The 19,449-nt window shown below is 42.7% G+C and overlaps 1 protein-coding gene across 7 annotated transcripts in view; it reads left to right on the top strand.

The window, feature by feature from the left end:
* Positions 1-19,449, top strand: part of LOC106582976 (chromodomain-helicase-DNA-binding protein 5) — a 37,482-nt gene continuing 18,033 nt past the window's right edge. For 3 of the 7 annotated variants that reach the window (XM_014166629.2, XM_014166630.2, XM_045705417.1), the window contains exons 1-9: positions 460-1,138; positions 10,357-10,508; positions 16,886-17,128; positions 17,247-17,365; positions 17,810-18,057; positions 18,164-18,255; positions 18,505-18,631; positions 18,791-18,957; positions 19,068-19,286. In XM_014166629.2, coding sequence (XP_014022104.2) covers positions 1,072-1,138; positions 10,357-10,508; positions 16,886-17,128; positions 17,247-17,365; positions 17,810-18,057; positions 18,164-18,255; positions 18,505-18,631; positions 18,791-18,957; positions 19,068-19,286 — 1,434 coding nt within the window. In that variant the 5' untranslated portion in view covers positions 460-1,071. Of the gene's footprint in view, positions 63-459; positions 1,139-2,416; positions 2,489-10,356; positions 10,509-16,885; positions 17,129-17,246; positions 17,366-17,809; positions 18,058-18,163; positions 18,256-18,504; positions 18,632-18,790; positions 18,958-19,067; positions 19,287-19,449 lie in introns of those variants that run through there. The other 4 variants (XM_014166635.2, XM_014166631.2, XM_045705418.1 and 1 more) reach the window with 3 other exon arrangements.

Here is a 19,449-nt window from a genome sequence, read left to right as displayed (position 1 = left end):
GTTCTAAGCAATCAACACAGCACTGGCTGCGCACTTGCAATTTCGTGTAGGTGAAAAAGCAAGTAAGTTTGTCGAATGCATGCATACCTTGACTAAATAATTGATAAAACAAAAGGAATAATATTTTGGAAATTGTCAATTCAAACAAGTTTAGTGTAGGTTGCAATAATTTCACGAACGAATACCTTCTCTGTAGAATATTACTTTGTAACATTGACTGTTCAACATGCGCCGCCTTCAAATCAAGACGCAATGCAATGTAGCCGAAATGACCGCTACATGTAACAAACACTTTTAATGTCTATGGTAACAAACATATTATCGTTGCCCTTATGTCAGCGAGCTGTTTGCATCCTATATTTTAAAGTTTAAAGACGAATTACCCACATTGCCTCAAGTTTAATAATGCCAATAGATAGATTAACTCGGCTTTATGATTCTTGCCATTGTCATAATAGCCTACGTTTCATTAAATACGCAATTTTGGCGATTATTCAAACCAAGTTGGATTTAGATTGTTTTACAACTGGATACATTACACTGCATCAAATCCATTTGAGACGACATGCGAAGTGGGGGCTGAGGAGGGGATTGAGTGAAGTTTTTCCCCCATATCCTGGTGTAACCTCAATTTCTACAGACTTGCTTGGGAAAACGGGCAAAGAGACAGACGGGAAGAGATGCACACAGTGACATTGCTACTTGCAGCACTGCATACGACTAGTAAAAGTGGTAACTAGGGGAGCATGACTTAACTAGTTGTGGTGAAAATTATGGGATGGATTGTCATGGCAACAGACCAGACGTCACAATCTGGGCATGTGTGTTCCAGTTTTGTCTCTTTCTTATTTTCAGACTGGAGGACTTGGATGGAGAAGAGTGTAAAAGGAAATACATGTTTTCCTACAAAAAGAGGGAAGTCATTATTCTTGAAAATATACAGATATACATTTTATTTACACAAGACCCATATAATTATTTTCGGAGAGGCAATACGAGGTGAACAGTGGCGTTTTGAGGGTTAACTTTCAGTTAATTCTCAGGCAAGAGATTTTTTGGTATGCGATAAAGATGCCTGGGTCGTTAAGCAATGAAGACGAGGTACAAGAGGACATGGATTTTGAAGACGAAATACCAGGTGAGCGAATGAAGTAAGGTGGGGGGAGTTTCTGCCCGTCAGATATTTTGCGCTGCTACGCCTAGTTGAATGCGGGAAAAGGGCTTGTCGTACTATACGTTATAGGAGACAAGAGGGTGGGGTGCAGTAAGCGTTTCAATTTTTGCACAACCCGTTGTTTTCCTCAGTGGCACATGTCTGCACTTGTCGCCACTGTGTCATCTTCAAATATGATATAGATAGACGAATGAAAAGCCACCATCTGTGGTACTGAAATGAGCCGGTCCGAGAAAAGGGGGACAGCCTAGAATCCGTGCATTCTCGATATTTAAAAAAAATTAAAAGCTCAGATGTTAGGCCACCGATCTCCATTTGGCTTTGATTGCGATCAGCATATAGCCTACATTTTTCTTATTAGAATTAGGCACATGCACACCATTTTATTCGTGCTGTTTTGAGGATGCGCCCCTTTATTTTTCTGTTGGGCAACAATATAATATTTTTTTGTGTTTCCATTTGATGTCAGAAGTTTCACCTCACATGCTGTGACAACCGAATAAAAGGTTATACATTATTACTAAATGAATGTCCATAGACTGTCCAACTCTCCCTGGTGATGCACCATCATCAAAATTGAACAGCTGTGTCCCAATTGTTTTTAAGCTCTTGTCCAATTGATTCGGTAGTGGCCACAAACGTGCTGGGCTGTGACTGAACCCACGTGTACCAGGAAAACACTGGTTAGGGCAACTGTCCTGTTGATAAGTCAAGTGTAATCAAACTGATTGTGGCTGTCAACCAGCACAATGGGTTGATACTCTCAACACATCCATCATACTAGTTAATTGCACCTGCCATTTTCCACAATGGTGTCTTTGTTAATGCACATTTTAGTAATTTAGCAGATACCCTTATCCAGAGTGATTTGTGCATTCAGTTTTATACCTTTTCATATACCTTTTCATATTGGTTCCCTGTGGGACTCAAACCCACAACCCTGGTTTTGCAAGCACCATGCTCTGCCAACTGAGCCACACAGGACTACTGCTGTGTTAGTCTTTCACAGAATATGACTGTGAAACAAAACTAATAGGCCTACACATTTTAATGCAGCCAAGACCACGTGAACCCTCCAAAGTTAGAATGGTGAGAGCATGGTGGATGAGATCTGTAAACCCATCAACTCATGTGGTCATCTGCAACAGGACATGCCTCTTATTTACACTGCTAGTTAAAGAGGGTGTCTATGTGGCCCCTGAGCCTGGTTCATAAATCTCTCCATCCATGGCTGTCAACCAGGTCATACATCTCTGGGGAGCCAGTGGCTGAGCCAGGGGTGAGGTGATGAAGTGCCCTACAGCAAGTGCCTAGGTCAGGAGCCTGTCTTTTTATACTACCATGTCAGTTCAGTAAATAGAATCATACATTCATAGTTTTCTCGTCCAGCTAGTGCCAGGCCCCAGATGATTTACTCCTGGATTAGCAGCCAGGGCAGACCAATATGCCCTCCTGCCCTCATAGCATTTGCATTAGCCTATTAGTGTGAAATGGTTGGCTGGTTATGGCACCAGTTTATCATGGTGCAATAATGACATCGCGTTAGGCCCACCTTTGTAATGTATTGTTCTGTATGTTAAGTATTTTGCTTGAATTTCATGCTGTTTGCTTGTAAGAGTTTTATGCACTGTGGATAGTTGGGGGGTTGCATTTGGCCTGTCATTAATACCAACATGCCTGTGTCTGAGCTTCTTTCTGATAGTAGCCTATGGAATCAATACATGTACATTATTATGTCGCATTTAAAATAGTTTCCAACAACATTTCTGACTTTGGAACATACAGAAAAGGTTAATGAATGTAGTCATGGGTGTTATGGAGCAAACTGACTAACAAAATAACCTTTTTTGTATTGGTACAATTTAGTAAAGAACTGGTTATCTTTAGAAGGGGTGAGAGCTCTGTGATTTCAGTACATGCAGTCTGACAGCTGCAACCTGAGGGATAAAGCAATCACTGATGCATATCCCCAATAAGCAACAACTAGTGGTTAAAAAGAGAGGTTCATTGCATACAAATAGCTATGGAATGTGTTAATAAAGAAATCTTGCTCCTGTTATGTTCCAGTTGGTTCTTCATGTGTTTTAGATTTAGTTTCCCTGAGTGTATCAATTAGTTCTGTTCTATAATTGTGCATGTAGCATCTTCCTAAACATGCATGTGCCTGATGCTTTAATGAGAATGTTCTTCATAACGACCCAGCCAACCTTGACAGCAGTCTAATGAACTTCAGGATTGGCAAGGGCCCTCCACAAGCCATGGAGGGAGAGCTGAGGACCCACAGTACAGTAGCTTCCACTGTTTGCTGTCACAGCCATACACTCCACCACTCACTGCCTCAAACTCATTGTTGTTCTTCCCATTGTCCCGTTCTTGGTCATGTCACTAGCGCTGTCTTTGTGTCTCAGTTTTACCTTTTGCTACTGCCTCTGATATTTCTCTTTGTCTTGTTTCTTTTTGAAATTGTTTCGTCCTTCAATGAAATTGAAAGATTAGCATGGGCTTTTGTGTGCCTACTAAAGTCATCCCTGATTGGTGGGGGCTATTTCTGGAGACTCCACTGTGAAAGCTGACACCATTTTTGTCCATCTGTGTGTGTGTGTGTGTGCGCGTGTGTGTGCTCGTGTGTGTGCGCGTGTGTGTAATGTTTACCCAAGTAAATGTGTGTTTTATGTGTTTACTCTGTCACACTTGTTACCACTGCATTTTTGTTCCAACTGCACATGTATGTTCTAATTACACTGTCATAATATGTGATCTCATAATATTTATGTTGCATGAGAAAGAATAGCAAATCACAAAGGAGCTGTTTTGTTACATCAGCTGCCAGATTATACCCCGCCACCACCAGGCTCCTGCTGACTTTCCCTAAATTGACCCACAGTACATCTAACTCACTCACACACCATCACTCTGTACCCTTAGATCTAGACTGCACTGCCACCATTTATTATCACTAACTCCCAAGACCCAGGAGCAGGAAAATGAACTCACAGTCAATGACTACTACTCTGATTCTATCATGAAGTCATACAGTCCACAATTCAGAATGCTACACTATAACAGCATATCCGCAACTAGAAAGACCAACATCAAATCAAATCAAATGTTATTGGTCACATACACATGGTTAGCAGATGTTATTGTGAGTGTAGCGAAATGCTTATGCTTCTAGATCCGACAGTGCAGCAGTATCTTAGAGGTAATATCTAACAATTCCACAACAAAACCTAATATCTAACAAATTCCAGAAGAAAACCTAATACACACAATCTAGTAAAGGAATGGGATAAGAATATATAAGTATAAAATATACAGATGAGCAGTGACAGAGCGGCTAAGATGCAATAGATAGTAAAGAATAGATAGAAAAGGATACAGTATACATTATATACATATGAGATAAGTAATGCGAGATATGTAAACATTCTTGAAGTGGCATTATTAAGGTGACTAGTGTTCCATTTTATTAAAGTGGCCAATGATATCAAGTCTATAGGTAGGCAGCCGCCTCTCTCTGCTAGTGGTGGCTGTTTTACAATCTGATGGCCTTGAGATAGAAGCTGTTTTTTTACTCCAAGCTTTGGAGTAAATGCGTGTGAGGGTGCCTTTGTGTGTCCTAAGACATAAGTAGAGTGAGCTATAAACACCCTCTCAATGATAGGAGAAGACTGAAGTCACTCTCTTCACATTGGCGGTCAGGGCACCATTAACTGGGTATTTCCATAAGGAGCCTGTCAGAGAGAGTTGCCTAATGCGTGTTCCTGTAAATGCTGGACTTCTCAGGAATGAGAGGGTCATGAATCTCCCTTCTAATGGAGCGGTCCGGTGGCCAAGCCCTTGCAAGAAGGTCAGAGCGGTGCTGCCTGCCCGCCGTCCACGCTCCAACGTGGGCACAGTGTGCCAAGTGAGGCTGCAGTCTAGTTCAAACTGGGCTTGGTGCCAGCTGTCCTTTGCCACATGCCACAGTGATCCCCCTCATCACCCGGTTACGAAGCAGCCACCTCTGGAAGACATCACAGAGCATTAGAACAATAGCTGCCAGAACGCCAGAGGCTTCTCTCTGGGATCACACACTTAGATGTGGTGCATTAAATACATTTTTACATGTGCAGACATAATGTGTTTGTCTCAATTGCATTGATGGTAGTGGCCATTTCTTGTCAACTTGGAGGTAACTTATGGCGGGTGTCACATATCAGCAAGGAGGAGAATTAGATGTCTTGAGATGGAAACAGCAGATTTTCGCTCTCAACCTTCCTGTATGTCTTAAATAAACAACTGCGTTTCTTGTCATCTCAGCCAATTTTATCATGAGTGCATTTGAAAGAGCTGTAACATTAGCTGAGTTGTCGTAGTGATGACATGCCTGGCAGGCTGCAAACATAGATTTTATTTAACACTTAATTATTTTTCTCTCAAAAAGATAGGGGTTAAAATGATTGACACCCCTGTTTTCAATACCTTTCAATACCTCACCTTGCGAGGATAACTGAACTGAGCCTTTTTCTAAAATGTTTTATGAGTTGAAGAACACATTGGGAGGGATCTGAGACCATTCCTCCATGCAGAATCTTTCCAGATCCTTGATATCCTTTGTTTGTGATTATGGCCTGCTCTCTTTAATTCGAACCACAGGTTTTCAATGGGGTTCAAGTCTGGAGACTGAGATGGCCATTACATGTTGATTTTGTGGTCAATTAACTATTTCTTTGTGGATTTTGATGTGTGCTTGGGGTCATTGTCTTGCTGGAAGATCCATTTGCGGCCAAGTTTCAGCCTACTGGCAGAGGCATCCGGGTTTTTGGATAAATTGTCCTGGTACTGGTTAAAGTTCATGATGCCGTTGACTTTAACAAGGGTTCCAGGACCAGTGAAGCAAACTAGCCCCATAACATCAAAGATCCACCACCATATTTTACAATAGTTATGGGATAATTTTCTGCATATGCATCCTTATTTGACGCCACTCAACACTGGTGTGCATGGCCAAAGAGCTCTATTTTCATGAAGTTCTTTGAGCGTACAATATAGCTCAGTATTTGTATTATTTCTTTTATAGTCTTTTTTGCTCATCTTTATCAAGGGTGCAAATAATTTTGTGGCTCAGACATGAAAGAGCTCCCAGTGTGAGGTACTGCAGACATGTTGACCTAATAACTATAGAGCTGGCACTACCCACACGTCATTTAAATAAAATTATGTTGAACCAACGTGGAATAGACTTTTAATTGACACATTATCAGTCAAAAGTTTGGACACACCTACTCATTCCAGGGTTTAAGTAGCCACCCTGTGCCTTGATGACAACTTTGCACACTCTTGGCATTCTCTCAACCAGCTTCATGAGGAATGCTTTCCAACAGTCTTGAAGGAGTTCCCACATATGCTGAGCACTTGTTGGCTGAATTTCCTTCACTCTGCGGTCCAACTCATCCCAAACCATCCCAATTGGGTTGAGGTTGGGTGATTGTGGAGGCCAGGTCATCTGATGCAGCACCGCATCACTTTCCTTCTTGGTCAAATAGCCCTTACACAGCCTGGAGGTGTGTTGGGTCATTGTCCTGTTGAAAAACAAATGATAGTCCCACTAAGTGTAAACCAGATGGGATGGCATATGGCGGCAGAATGCTGTGGTAGCCATGCTGGTTAAGTGTGCCTTGAATTCTAAATAAATCACAGACAGTGTCACCAGCAAAGCACCCCCACACCATCACACCTCCTGCTCCATGCTTCATGGTGGGAACCACACATGCGAAGATCATCCGTTCACCTACTCTGCGTCTGAAAAAGACACGTGGGTTGTAACCAAAAATCTCAGATTTGGACTCATCAAACCAAAGGACAGATTTTCACCGGTCTAATGTCCATTGCTCATGTTTCTTGGCCCAAGCAAGTCTCTTCTTCTTATTGGTGACCTTTAGTAGTGGTTTCTTTGCAGCAATTCGACCATGAAGGCCTGATTCACGCAGTTTCCTCTGAACAGTTGATGTTGAGATGTGTCTGCTACTTGAACTCTGTGAAGCATTTATTTGGGCTGCAATTTCTGAGGCTGGTAACTCTATTGAACTTATCCTCTGCAGCAGAGGTAACTCTGGGTCTTTTTTTCCTTTGGCGGTCCTCATGAAAGCCAGTTTCATCATAGTGCTTGATGGTTTTTGCGACTGCACTTGAAGACACTTTCAAAGTTATTTGATCTTCATGTCTTAAAGTAATGACGGACTGTCGTTTCTCTTTGCTTATATGAGCTGTTCTTGCCATAATATTTAAATGCATTCCAGGTGACTTCCCAAGCTGGTTGAGAGAATGCCAAGAGTGTGCAAAGCTGTCAACAAGGCAAAGGGTCGCTAATTTGAAGAATCTCAAATATAAAATATATTTTCATTTGTTTAACACTTTTTTGGTTACTACATGATTCCATATGTGTTATTTCATAGTTTTGATGTCTTCACTATTATTCTACAACATAGAAAATAGTCAAAATAAAGAAAAACCCTGGAATGAGTAGGTGTGTCCAAACTTTTGACCAGTACTGTACGTGCCCAGTGGGTAGCTACCATGATGCATGTTTAGGAGAACGACTCAATCTAAATCAAATCAAGTTTAATTTGTCACATGCACCAAATACAACTGGTGTAGACTTTACCGTGAAACGCTTGCTTACGAGCCCTTCCCAACGATGCATAGTTTAAAAATAATAATACAAATAAAATAGTAACACAAGAATAATAAAATAAAATACATGAGAATGGAACTATGTACAGGGAGTGCAAGTACCAGATCATTGTACAGAGGTACGAGGTATTTGAGGTAGATATGTACATAAAGGCAGGGTAAAGTGACTAGGCATCAGGATAGATAATAAGGTATTTGAGGTAGATATGTACATGAAGGCAGGGTAAAGTGACTAGGCATCAGGATAGATAATACGAGGGAAATATAGAACAGAGTAGCAGCAGCAAATAATGAGTGTAAAAGTGTGTGATTGTGCGTGTGTGTGTAATGTGTAAGTACAGTGCATTCGGAAAGTATTCAGACCCCTTTACTTTTTCCACATTTTGTTACGTTACAGCCTTATTCTAAAATTGATTAAATCATTTTTTCCCCCTCATCAATCTACACACAATACCCCATAATTACAATGCAAAATCATATTTTATTTATTATTTATATAACTGAAATATCACATTTACATAAGTATTCAGACCATCTACTCAGTACTTTGTTGAAGCACCTTTGGCAGCGATTACAGCCTTGAGTCTTCTTGGGTATGACACTACAAGCTTGGCACACCTGTTTTTGGGGAGTTTCTCCCAGGTTGGATGGGGAGCATCGCTGAACAGCTATTTTCAGGTCTCTCCAGAGATGTTCGATTGGGTTCAAGTCTGGGCTCTGGCTGGGCCACTCAAGAACATTCAGAGACTTGTCCTGAAGCCACTCCTGCATTGTCTTGGCTGTGTGCTTTGGGTCATTGTTCTGTTGGAAGGTGAACCTTCGCCCCAGTCTGAGGTCGTGAGTGCTCTGGAGCAGGTTTTCATCAAGGTTCTCTGTGTACTTTGCTCTGTTCATCTTTCCTTCGATCCTGACTAGTCTCCCAGTCCCTGCCACTGAAAAACATCCCCACAGCAAGATGCTGCCACCACCATGCTTCAACCTAGGTATGGCGCCAGGTTTCCTTCAGACATGATGCTTGGCATTCAGGCCAAAGAGTTCAATCTTGGTTTTATCAGACCGGGCGGCTGGGCGGCCAGCTCTAGGAAGAGTCTTGGTGGTTCCAAACTTCTTCCATTTAAGAATGATGGAGGCCACTGTGTTCTTGGGGACCTTCAATTCCGCAGAAATGTTTTGGTACCCTTCCCCAGATCTGTGCCTCGACACAATCCTATCTCGGAGCTCTATGGACCATTCCTTCGACATCGTGGCTTGGTTTTTGTTCTGACATGTACTGTCAACTGTGGGACCTTATATATACATATGTGTTCCTTTCCAAATCATGTCCAATCAATTGAATTTACCACAGGTGGACTTCGATCAAGTTGTAGAAATATCTCAAGGATGATCAATGGAAACAGGATGCAATTGAGCTCAAATTCCGAGTCTCATAGCAAAGGGTCTGAATACTTATGTAAATAAGGCATCTGGTTTTATTTTTAATACATTTGCAAACATTTATAGAAACCTGTTTTCGCTTTGTCATGATGGGGTATTGTGTGTAGATTGATGAGGAAAACATTTATTTAATCCATTTTAGAATAAGGCTGTAACATAACAAAATGTGAAAAAAGTCAAGGGGTCTGAATGCACTGTATATGTTGTGTGTATATTTTGCTTTGTGTAGGGTCAGAGCAAGATAGAGTCAGCGCAGATAGTTTGGGTACCATTATTGACTATTTAGCAGTTTGGCTATTTAGCAGTCTTGGGGGTAGAAGCTGTTTTGGAGCCTGTTGGTCTGAGAGCAAATGCTCTGGCACCGTTTGCCGGACACATGTGGGAAGATGCATCCAGCGTATCCAGTGGTGAATGGGAATGTATAGATAGACAATTCTATGGGTGTCTCATTGATAATGAACCTTGGAAGCTCCTAGTGTCTGTGTGGCCCCTCTTGACTAGCCTGGCTAAATGGAGGATAAGTGGATTGCAAGCCAATGTTTGTGCTATGAAGACGGGGAACCCCTCCTCCCTACTCAGTGTCCCTCTGGGAGTGGTAGGCTGCAGGGCTAGTCTAGTGTCGGCTGGCTGATTGACTCTGATACATGTGCTGCATATTTCATGCCCTCCAGTCTGTGTGTTTGTGTGTGAGGAGGCACCGTGGGAGTGTCTCTTTATAGTGATGTACTGTCTACTGTCTAAGGCAGTCTCCCTGGCCCTGCTGTCTCTCTTACTCCTCTGTGACCCACTATGGCAGTATTGAAGTCTGGAGCACCGTTATACACTGTTGTCAGCATGCTTATATGTATACAACAATATTGAGACAATACAATTGACAGAGAACTAGCAGCCCACTAAGTTAAGGTTTGAGTCTTGCCTGGCTAACAGGATAGGATGTAAGGTAAAAGGGGGAGGATGGTAAAGTGATGACTAACAGAAGCCCCATGAAATCTGTGTGTGTTACAATAAGAGTCAAAGTTGTGAATACTTGTATCATGTGGTTCTGAAGGCCATGTTTGTGTTTGTGTGTCTAGATGAGGATGAGGAGGGTCAACGTAACACTGTCCCGCTCACACCTCTGGACAGCTTTTTCACTGACAACGACTCCCTCAAACAACAGAAGAAGAAGAAACCCAAAAAGATGAAGGAGGGCAAGATGCCCAAAGTCAAGAAGAGGAAAAAGGAGGTAAACTATCACATTACAATCATGTCATGCACAATAACACAGAACCTCTAAAAAGCTACAGTAGATGTTGTGCCATATACTGTAGTCCCTGAGCAGCCATTTATATTGGCTGGGATTGAACTCCGATTTCTTTACTGGGGTACAATATTTGGTTTCTTGGACTATTCTCTAATTTCAAGGAGAAACAGTAGTGTCTTTGGCTTAGGGGCACTTGGCACCAGTGCCAGCGTGAGTGCCAGTGTAAGCTGTGGGCTTTGAGTGCTAGTGTAGATTGTGGATCAGGAGAAGTGCCTGTCCCTGTGGCAGTCAAAATGGGCGGTCGGTCAGGAGTGCTAGAGCGTGTGCCAGTAGGTTCCAACAACAACATTGTGACAGAGCTGTTCTGACAGCTGAACTCTACCAGGCATTAGTTCCTGGCATTCAGACAACAGGCTTTAAACAGCAGCACTGAGCTGAGGCTCTCCACATACCACACCACCACCATATATCAAAAAAGACAACAAACCACTCCTGTATTTTATTTGTTTTCACGACTGCTCCTTAGATTCTTGGCTATTTGAGGTTAACCACAAGTGGGCCTTGAAAGACATCATAGTGAAGTCAGGGGAAAATGTTTGGTGCAACACAGTGACAGTGAGCCGGAGGAAAGTATTTGGTGTAAAACATCCCTCTGCCGTTTGAGGGCCTTGCTCTTTATACAGTTTGTGTTGACTTTGCGGTGCCTGTTTCTCATTTGTGTGTCCCCTGCTTGTGTTCGCGGTTGATCAGTGTTCTGAACTGTGGCGATGACAGAGCAGGGATGTCCCTGTCCAGGGCTGCCAGCTGCACTGTGAGGAGCTCTGGTGGCCAGCCTGTCACCGGCCCTTTGGCTGGCCACGATAAACACTGAGCATTGGACCCCGCTGTGCTAATGAGGGTTCTCCCTGTCTCTTTCCTCTCTCTCACGACTCTCTCTTTCTCTCCATACCGCTCTCTTTCCATGCTCAGTTCACAAGCTCTGCTAGACAGTACACTGTACGTGTTTATCAGGCAGCACTCCCTGTTAAGGGAAACCACTACTAGCTGTTATTCACTTACAATCCCCAAAGTCTACTGTCAGACATAGGCCACGGATCAATGGAGGTTACAGCCCTGTCAGTGGGCCTCTCTCCCCCAGGTCAGTCTCAGAGCTGAGAAAGCAAGCAGTGCTCAGACTCCCTCTAGCAGGGCCCAAGCACACCACAGGAGAGCTGTTAGTACTGATGACTGGCTAGATCAGTTTTAAGGAGAGAAATCCCTTTAGGGGCACTGCGTGTTGATAGTCAGCAGTGTTTTCCCCCCTGTTGCACTGTACAATTGTACGCCGTTGGGTGTTTATGGTATCGTTAGGATGTGAAGTTTGTGTATTCAATCTGACATTCATTTCTTAAATAATGGTTGCACATTATACAATTAGTATGTACTAATTTAATTTAGTACTGAAACTAGATGCTGAACAGAAATGAAGTTGATACCAAAGGGAAGGCATTATATATATCAATAAACAATTTGGTTATGCTTTAGGACTTTATTTAGTTTTCATGATCTTCCAGGAGAGTCCTCCTCTTTCTTTCCACACTGGTCTTATGTGCCCTGTGATGTGTTTGTGTAACATTGAACCCAGTGTGTGCCGTCAGTGGTTGGGTTAAGTCACTTTGCAGTTTCTCTCTCTAGATTAACGGAGGTTCTGCTTCTCTGCTTCTACTACTTCCACCACCCCTCCACCCTTTTTCATTTGGACCTCCCTCCAAACTCATTCTCTCTCCTTCTCCGTATGCATAAATGAGATTTGTCTAGACGGGCGCTGGAACACAGGCTCTGCAACCACAGGCCTCTGCATAACAAGCTCGTTATGCAAACGTGTCTGATTGGATGGCACCGTTTCATTGGCTGCTGCTGCTATAGAGTGAGGGTAAGAGAGAGAGAGGGAGCGAGAGAGAGAGCTCCAGACTCTGCACGGGTTGGTCGCCATGGCAACACAGACGGGCTGGCGGTGGGGTTGGCGGGCGCTGCGGCAACGTGAGCCTTTCCCCTGCGCCACAGAGCGAGACGCCTGCGAGTCTCTCCATGGATCCACACAGGCCAACTGTGCAACAGGCAACAAGCTGCACACACACATACACGCACACGCATGCACACACACACGCACACGCATGCACACACACACACACACACACACACACACACACACACACACACACACACACACACACACACACACACACACACACACACACACACACACACACACACACACACACACACACACACACACACACTCGCACACAACCCAATGCCAGTGCTCACTCATACACTTTATCTATAAACGTTCATCTGTGTAGCCTTCCAGATGTTGCCATAGCGAGGCCATGGAGACAATAGAAGGAGACAATACCTGCCCTAGTCTTATTGACTGTGGCTGGGAGGGGGAGATGTGATTGAGCAGCTTGTCAAGGTGTATGTTACTGTGTTGTTGCAGTTCTCTGTGTAAGCAGCAGCCAGTTTAGAGGTTAACAAGCCTCTGATCATGACTTCTATGGAGCTCTCAACAAGCTGGGTGCTAGATATTCAATTGATGAAATGTGACTGACCACCTCGATTCGGTCTTATATAGCAAAATTTGAAATGGTGTTTCTTACATTGGATAAAAGTAGAGACTCAGCAACAAAATGGTGTATGATACACTGCAGTTGAGGAACAATGGGAAAGTAATTCTCCTTTGAAAGTTGATAAATTTGTAACCGCACTTTTTAGAAAATGGCCCTACTGGAGAGCTCTTCTTTGTCTACACCCATTCAGCATCATTCACACTCTCTTAAGCATTAGCCCCACCCATCTCTTTAAGTATTTACATATGAGGCCATGTGCTAAACATACTGAGTAAGGTACTGTAGTAAACAACCAAAGATTTCAAGACTACCGTGGAAAGTAGTAGCCTAAAATAAGGCAAAACTCCAGGTAAAAATTTGAGGTTGACCGATTATGATTTTTCAACGCCGATACCGATACAGATTATTGGAGGGCCAAAAAAAGCCGAAACCGATTAATCGGCCGATTTATTTATTTATATATATATATATATATATATGTGTGTGTAATAATGACAATTACAACAATACTGAATGAACAATGACCACTTTTATTTTAACTTAATATAATACATAAATAACATCTATTTAGTCTCCAATAAATAATGAAACATGTTCAATTTGGTTTAAATAATGCAAAAACACAGTGTTGGAGAAGAAAGTAAAAGTGCAATATGTGCCATGTAAAAAAGCTAACGTTTAAGTTCCTTGCTCAGAACATGAGAACATATGAAAGCTGGTGGTTCAATATTCCCAGTTCTTCAATATTCCCAGTTAAGAAGTTTCAGGTTGTAGTTATTATAGGAATTATGACGCGTCGACTATTTCTCTCTATGCCATCTGTATTTCATGTACATTTGACTATTGGATGTTCTTATAGGTACTTTAGTATTGCCAGCCTAATCTCGGGAGTTGATAGGCTTGAAGTCATAAACAGCGCGGTGCTTCAAGCATTGCTAAGAGCTGCTGGCAAACGGAGTAAAGTGCTGTTTGAATGAATGCTTACGAGCCTGCTGCTGCCTACCACCGCTCAGTCAGACTGCTCTATCCAATATCAAATCATAGACTTAATTATAATATAATAAACACAGAAATACGAGCCTTTGGTCATTAATATGGTCAAATCCGAAAACTATAATTTCAAAAACAAAACATTTATTCTTTCAGTGAAATACGGAACTGTTCTGTATTTTATCTAACGGGTGGAATCGCTAAGTCTAAATATTGCCGTTACATTGCACAACCTTTAATGTTATGTTATAATTATGCAAAATTCTGGCAAATTAATTACGGTCACACAGTTTGCAACGAGCCAGGCGGCCCAAACTATTGCATATACCCTGACTCTGCTTGCACTGAACGCAAGAGAAGTGACACAATTTCCCTAGTTAATATTGCCTGCTAACATGAATTTCTTTTAGCTAAATATGCAGGTTTAAAAAAATATACTTCTGTGTACTGATTTTAAGAAAGGCATTGATGTTTATGGTTAGGTACATTTGTGCAATGATTGTGCCTTTTTCGCGAATGCGCTTTTGTTAAATCATCACCCATTTGGCGAAGTTGAAGTAGGCTGTGATTCGATGATAAATTAACAGGCACCACATTGATTATATGCAACGCAGGACAAGCTAGTTAACCTAGTAATATCATCAACCATGTGTAGTTAACTAGTGATTATGTTAAGATTGATTGTTTTTTACAAGATAAGTTTAATGCTAGCTAGCAACTTACCTTGGCTCCTTGCAGCCACCAGGTCCTTTTGATGCTACACTCGCGTAACAGGTGGTCAGCCTGCCATGCAGTTTCCTCGTGGATTGCAATATAATCGTCTATAATCGGCGCTCCAAAAAGGCAGATTACCGATTGTTATGAAAACTTGAAATCAGCCTTAATTTATCGGCCATGCCGATTAATCGGTCGACCTCTAGTAAAAATACAATTTATCTAGTTCTTGGCCTATATCCCAATATAACTTTGGTGCAGGTCATGTTGTTCTTCACTTTACCGTCTCTGGTAAACACACAGTATATCAAATAAAATCCATGTTTGTTTGTAACATGCACAGGATACAGAAGGTGTAAACGGTATAGTGAAATGGTTACTTGCATATTTGCATAGTAGCTATCAAAAATAGAAAGTGTCCAGATAAAAATATATAATTTTATATAATTATTAGATAATGGGTCATGCGGTCATGCGAACAAAATGCTATACCTACCCCCCAGCCACATCTAGCTAAGTGGATGGGTCATTATTGTCTAGACATGTATGCATGTTCATGAAATACAATAGATGGCCATAATCACCCCCAGACACACCTGGCTAACTTGATGGATCATGTAATCATCTGGCGAAGTGAAGTCTTTTGTTTTGACATGTAGCTAGATAGCTAGCTAAACAATGAACTGTAATCCCAACCCTTACCGTACAAACTGATTGTCATAGCTATCCACCATGCATGAAATGCTGTTGTATGAATCTGCAGGTAGCTAAGGCTAACCAACTAACTTCAATGTTAGCTACTGTAGCTAGCTAACATTAGGCTATAAATAGCAATGCAAATAGCTTTCTGAGATACAAATAATATTACTACACAGATCATACACGTAACGTTAGCTAGTGAGCCAGCAAGCTAACGTTCGCTAGCTAGCGAACAGTACGCTTTAACTTGCAATGAAAATGACTTTCTGACAAAATTAGAAACTTATAATATCTGAAAATGTAGCTAGACTCTTACCCGTATACATGGATGAATGCTTCACGGCAGACTAGAACCACTTTAACTAAGTTAGACATCTAGCTGTGTCGTTTCCGTTTTGTTTTGGAGCTACAGCTTGTTTGGCCCATTGTGTCAAGTCACTCCGGTTCTCACTGACCCTGTGCATAAAGCAGTCCATCACAACTTTTCCCCACTGGTCTTCGTCAATAGCCCCTGCTAAATTCAGGGGAGCGTTGTTGTTGAGAGCAGTAGCAACACTTTTGCAATTCTCCATGGCTAACATTATATTTTTCAAAAAATCCACAGTAGCAAAGATTATCCATACGTTTTAATTTAACTAGGCAAGTCAGTTAAGAACAAATTCTTATTTTCAATGATGGCCTAGGAACAGTGGGTTAACTGCCTTGTTCAGGGGCAGAACGACAGATTTTTTTACCTTGTCAGCTCAACCTTGCAACCTTTCGGTTACTAGTCCAATGCGCTTACCACTAGGCTACCTGCCGCCCCATACTGAGAAGCTCATGTTATAGGCAGATGTGGGCTACGTGGCATACCAATTCGAACTCATCTCCCGGCATGTCCAGCCTATCCATTATCTCAGCCAATCATGGCTAGTGGGAAGGTTCCTGGCTTTTTCCGTGGCTAAACCAACTAATCTTGTAATTGAACCATTTTATTCATATTTACAGATGGCATACACGTTTGTTATTAAGGTACATGAAAGTTCACATGTTCCAGAAGGCATTTCTGCCAAAAAAGCATTTTGATTAAAAATAAATGTTTATGTTCAAATGCCTCTCCTGTGAAGTAGTGACGTGCGACATACGCCTAGCTTCCTGAAACGGTTACAAATGGTCATCATTATCCAGATGGTATGGGGGACTATCTTTCCTCTTGAAGTACAGACTGTATGTTAGTGATATTTGCTGACTCATTGTCTGTGCATCAAATGTCTCCTGAATGATTGACAGGCAGATGGGGTGAGATTGTAAGTGAAAGTAATGATAGTGTTGAGATGATAAACAATGTTGTATCTGTGTGTGTGACAGGGAGGAGGAGGTGTAGGAGTAGGAGGTGGTGGCAGTGACTTGAAGGAGCAGGCCTCAGAGCGGGAGGATGACCGTCCACTGCAGGGTCCAGAGATTGGCTCAGAGAGCGAGAGCAGCACCTACGCCCCTACCACAAAGAAGAAGAAGAAACCTAAGGAGAAGAAAGAGAAGAAACCCAAACGAAAGAAGAGAGAAGAGGAGGAGGAGGAGGATGATGATGACGAAGATGATGAAAATAATAAGGTACAGTAAGAGCGCCTCTGTTAAAACATCTCTGTCTAGTTTGATGTGTATTTGATATTGTTTGGGGCCTTTGTGGATTTATAGACTGAACTCTTACTTCAGTGTTGTTGTGCCCCAGGAGCCCAAGTCGTCCAGCCAGCTGATGCAGGAGTGGGGTCTGGAGGATGTGCAGTATGGCTTCACAGAGGAGGACTATACAACCCTCACCAACTACAAGGCCTTCAGCCAGTTCCTCAGGTACTGTGCATGTAGGATCATAATATACTGCCTTTCTTGTCTATGGATGGCTCTCATGGCTGTGTAGTTGTAGTTGAATATATCCAAATAAAAACTCTAGAGAAACTGGAGCAGTGTGGTAAACACTGGACCGTTTGTTAGAGAGAGAGAGAGAGAGAGAGAGAGAGAGAGATGTTGTGGCTGTGTGTGACAGCCTGGAAGCTCAGAGACTGAATGCATTGACCCAGTATCTCAGAGAGACCAATGTGCTGAACCACAAGACATTGGTTGACAAATCACAATCAAAGTACTCACACAACACAGAGGGGATGTCACACAGATGGGTCACCACTAGTTCTGGTGAATAAAAGTCACTAGTGCAGATTGTTACAGTATAAAATTAACTAAGAAAATAACAACATAGAAAGATTACAGTGTTCTTTCTCTTTCCCTGACTTTTCTCAGGCCACTTATTGCCAAGAAGAACCCTAAGATCCCCATGTCAAAGATGATGACAGTGTTAGGGGCCAAGTGGCGAGAGTTCAGCGCTAACAACCCCTTCAAAGGCACCTCTGCAACTGCTGTGGCTGCCGCGGTGGCTGCTGCCGTGGAAACGGTCACCGTGGCCTCGCCCACCTCTGTCAAAGAGATCACTACACTGTCAAGCTCTCAGCCTGGGCAAATCAGAAAAGCCAAAACGAAAGAGGGAAAGGGTAAGGGCTGTCATTAAAGAATTCTGTATATCAGTATGTATTGAAATGTACTAATAAAGTACCATCTATACCTCTCTGGCCTGTGCTGGATGTTGTTGTCCTATAGGGCCTGGGGTTCGACGGAAAACAAAGACTGTAAAGGAGGTAAAGAAGAAAAGTAAAGGGAAGAAGACCAAATCAAAGAAGAAAGCATCCTCGGTAAGGTTTGGAGCGGCACATGTCTTCTTTCTTACCTTCAGTCACATAACTATGACTTAAGAAGATACAGTAGATTGTTCTTCCCACACTCAGGTATGGATGAGGTACAGTGTATGTGCTTATTGTCTTAGTTATACAGCAACCAAAATATTCATTTTAGGGTTTTATGTCCAAACTTGTGTGTGAACGTCATTGGCTCTCATTGCTGATTGACTGTGTGGTTGTGAATGACTCCGTGTCTGTTGGCAGAGTGAGGAGGACTTTGGGCTGGAGGAGTCGGACTTTGATGATGTCAGCATCCACAGTGCCTCGGTGCGCTCTGATACCTCGGGGAATGCCAAGAAGAAAGCCCGGAAGGGTCGGAAAAAAAGGAAAAGTATGCTATGTCCGTTATCTACACTAACCAGTTCCACTAGTTTATACTGTATATCCTCCTACCTTTTCAAAACCCTCATAACCTAATGACTGTCACTGCTGTGTGTGTGAAGACACAGACTACATTGACTTTTATCTGTGTTTCCTGTCTTGTGTTCAGGAGAGGATGGGGACGGCTATGAGACAGACCACCAGGACTACTGTGAGGTGTGCCAGCAGGGAGGGGAGATCATCCTGTGTGACACCTGTCCCAAAGCCTATCATCTGGTGTGTCTGGACCCCGAGCTGGAGAAAGCTCCCGAGGGCAAGTGGAGCTGCCCCCACTGTGTGAGTAGTACACCTTAACCTGGACTATCACTAAACACAACAGAAGTACATCATCACTATCACATTGTAGAAAAATACACATTATCACTATCCCTCATCTGTGCATTCAGGAGAAGGAGGGCATCCAGTGGGAGGCCAAAGATGATGACGATGAGGAAGAAGAGGTTGCGGTTGAGGAAGAGGACGACCACCTGGAGTTCTGCAGAGTGTGTAAAGACGGAGGGGAGCTGCTGTGCTGTGACACCTGCCCCTCCTCCTACCATATCCACTGCCTCAACCCTCCACTGCCTGAGATACCCAATGGGGAGTGGCTGTGCCCACGCTGCATGGTGAGTGACAAGTTCTCCCACCAGTCAGTGGGATGATCCAGTTGATGAACCATGTTATTTTTGAGAATGCACTTGGCTCTCCATTATTAAAATAGACTGCTGGAAACAAAATGAAAGTGTCATTCTCTGTGCAGGCTCCCAAGAGAGAACAGAGAGATAATGC

Source organism: Salmo salar, chromosome ssa22 (genome assembly GCF_905237065.1).
Source record: "Salmo salar chromosome ssa22, Ssal_v3.1, whole genome shotgun sequence".
NCBI lineage: Eukaryota > Metazoa > Chordata > Actinopteri > Salmoniformes > Salmonidae > Salmo > Salmo salar.
This window is presented reverse-complemented; position numbering and strand designations above follow the sequence as displayed.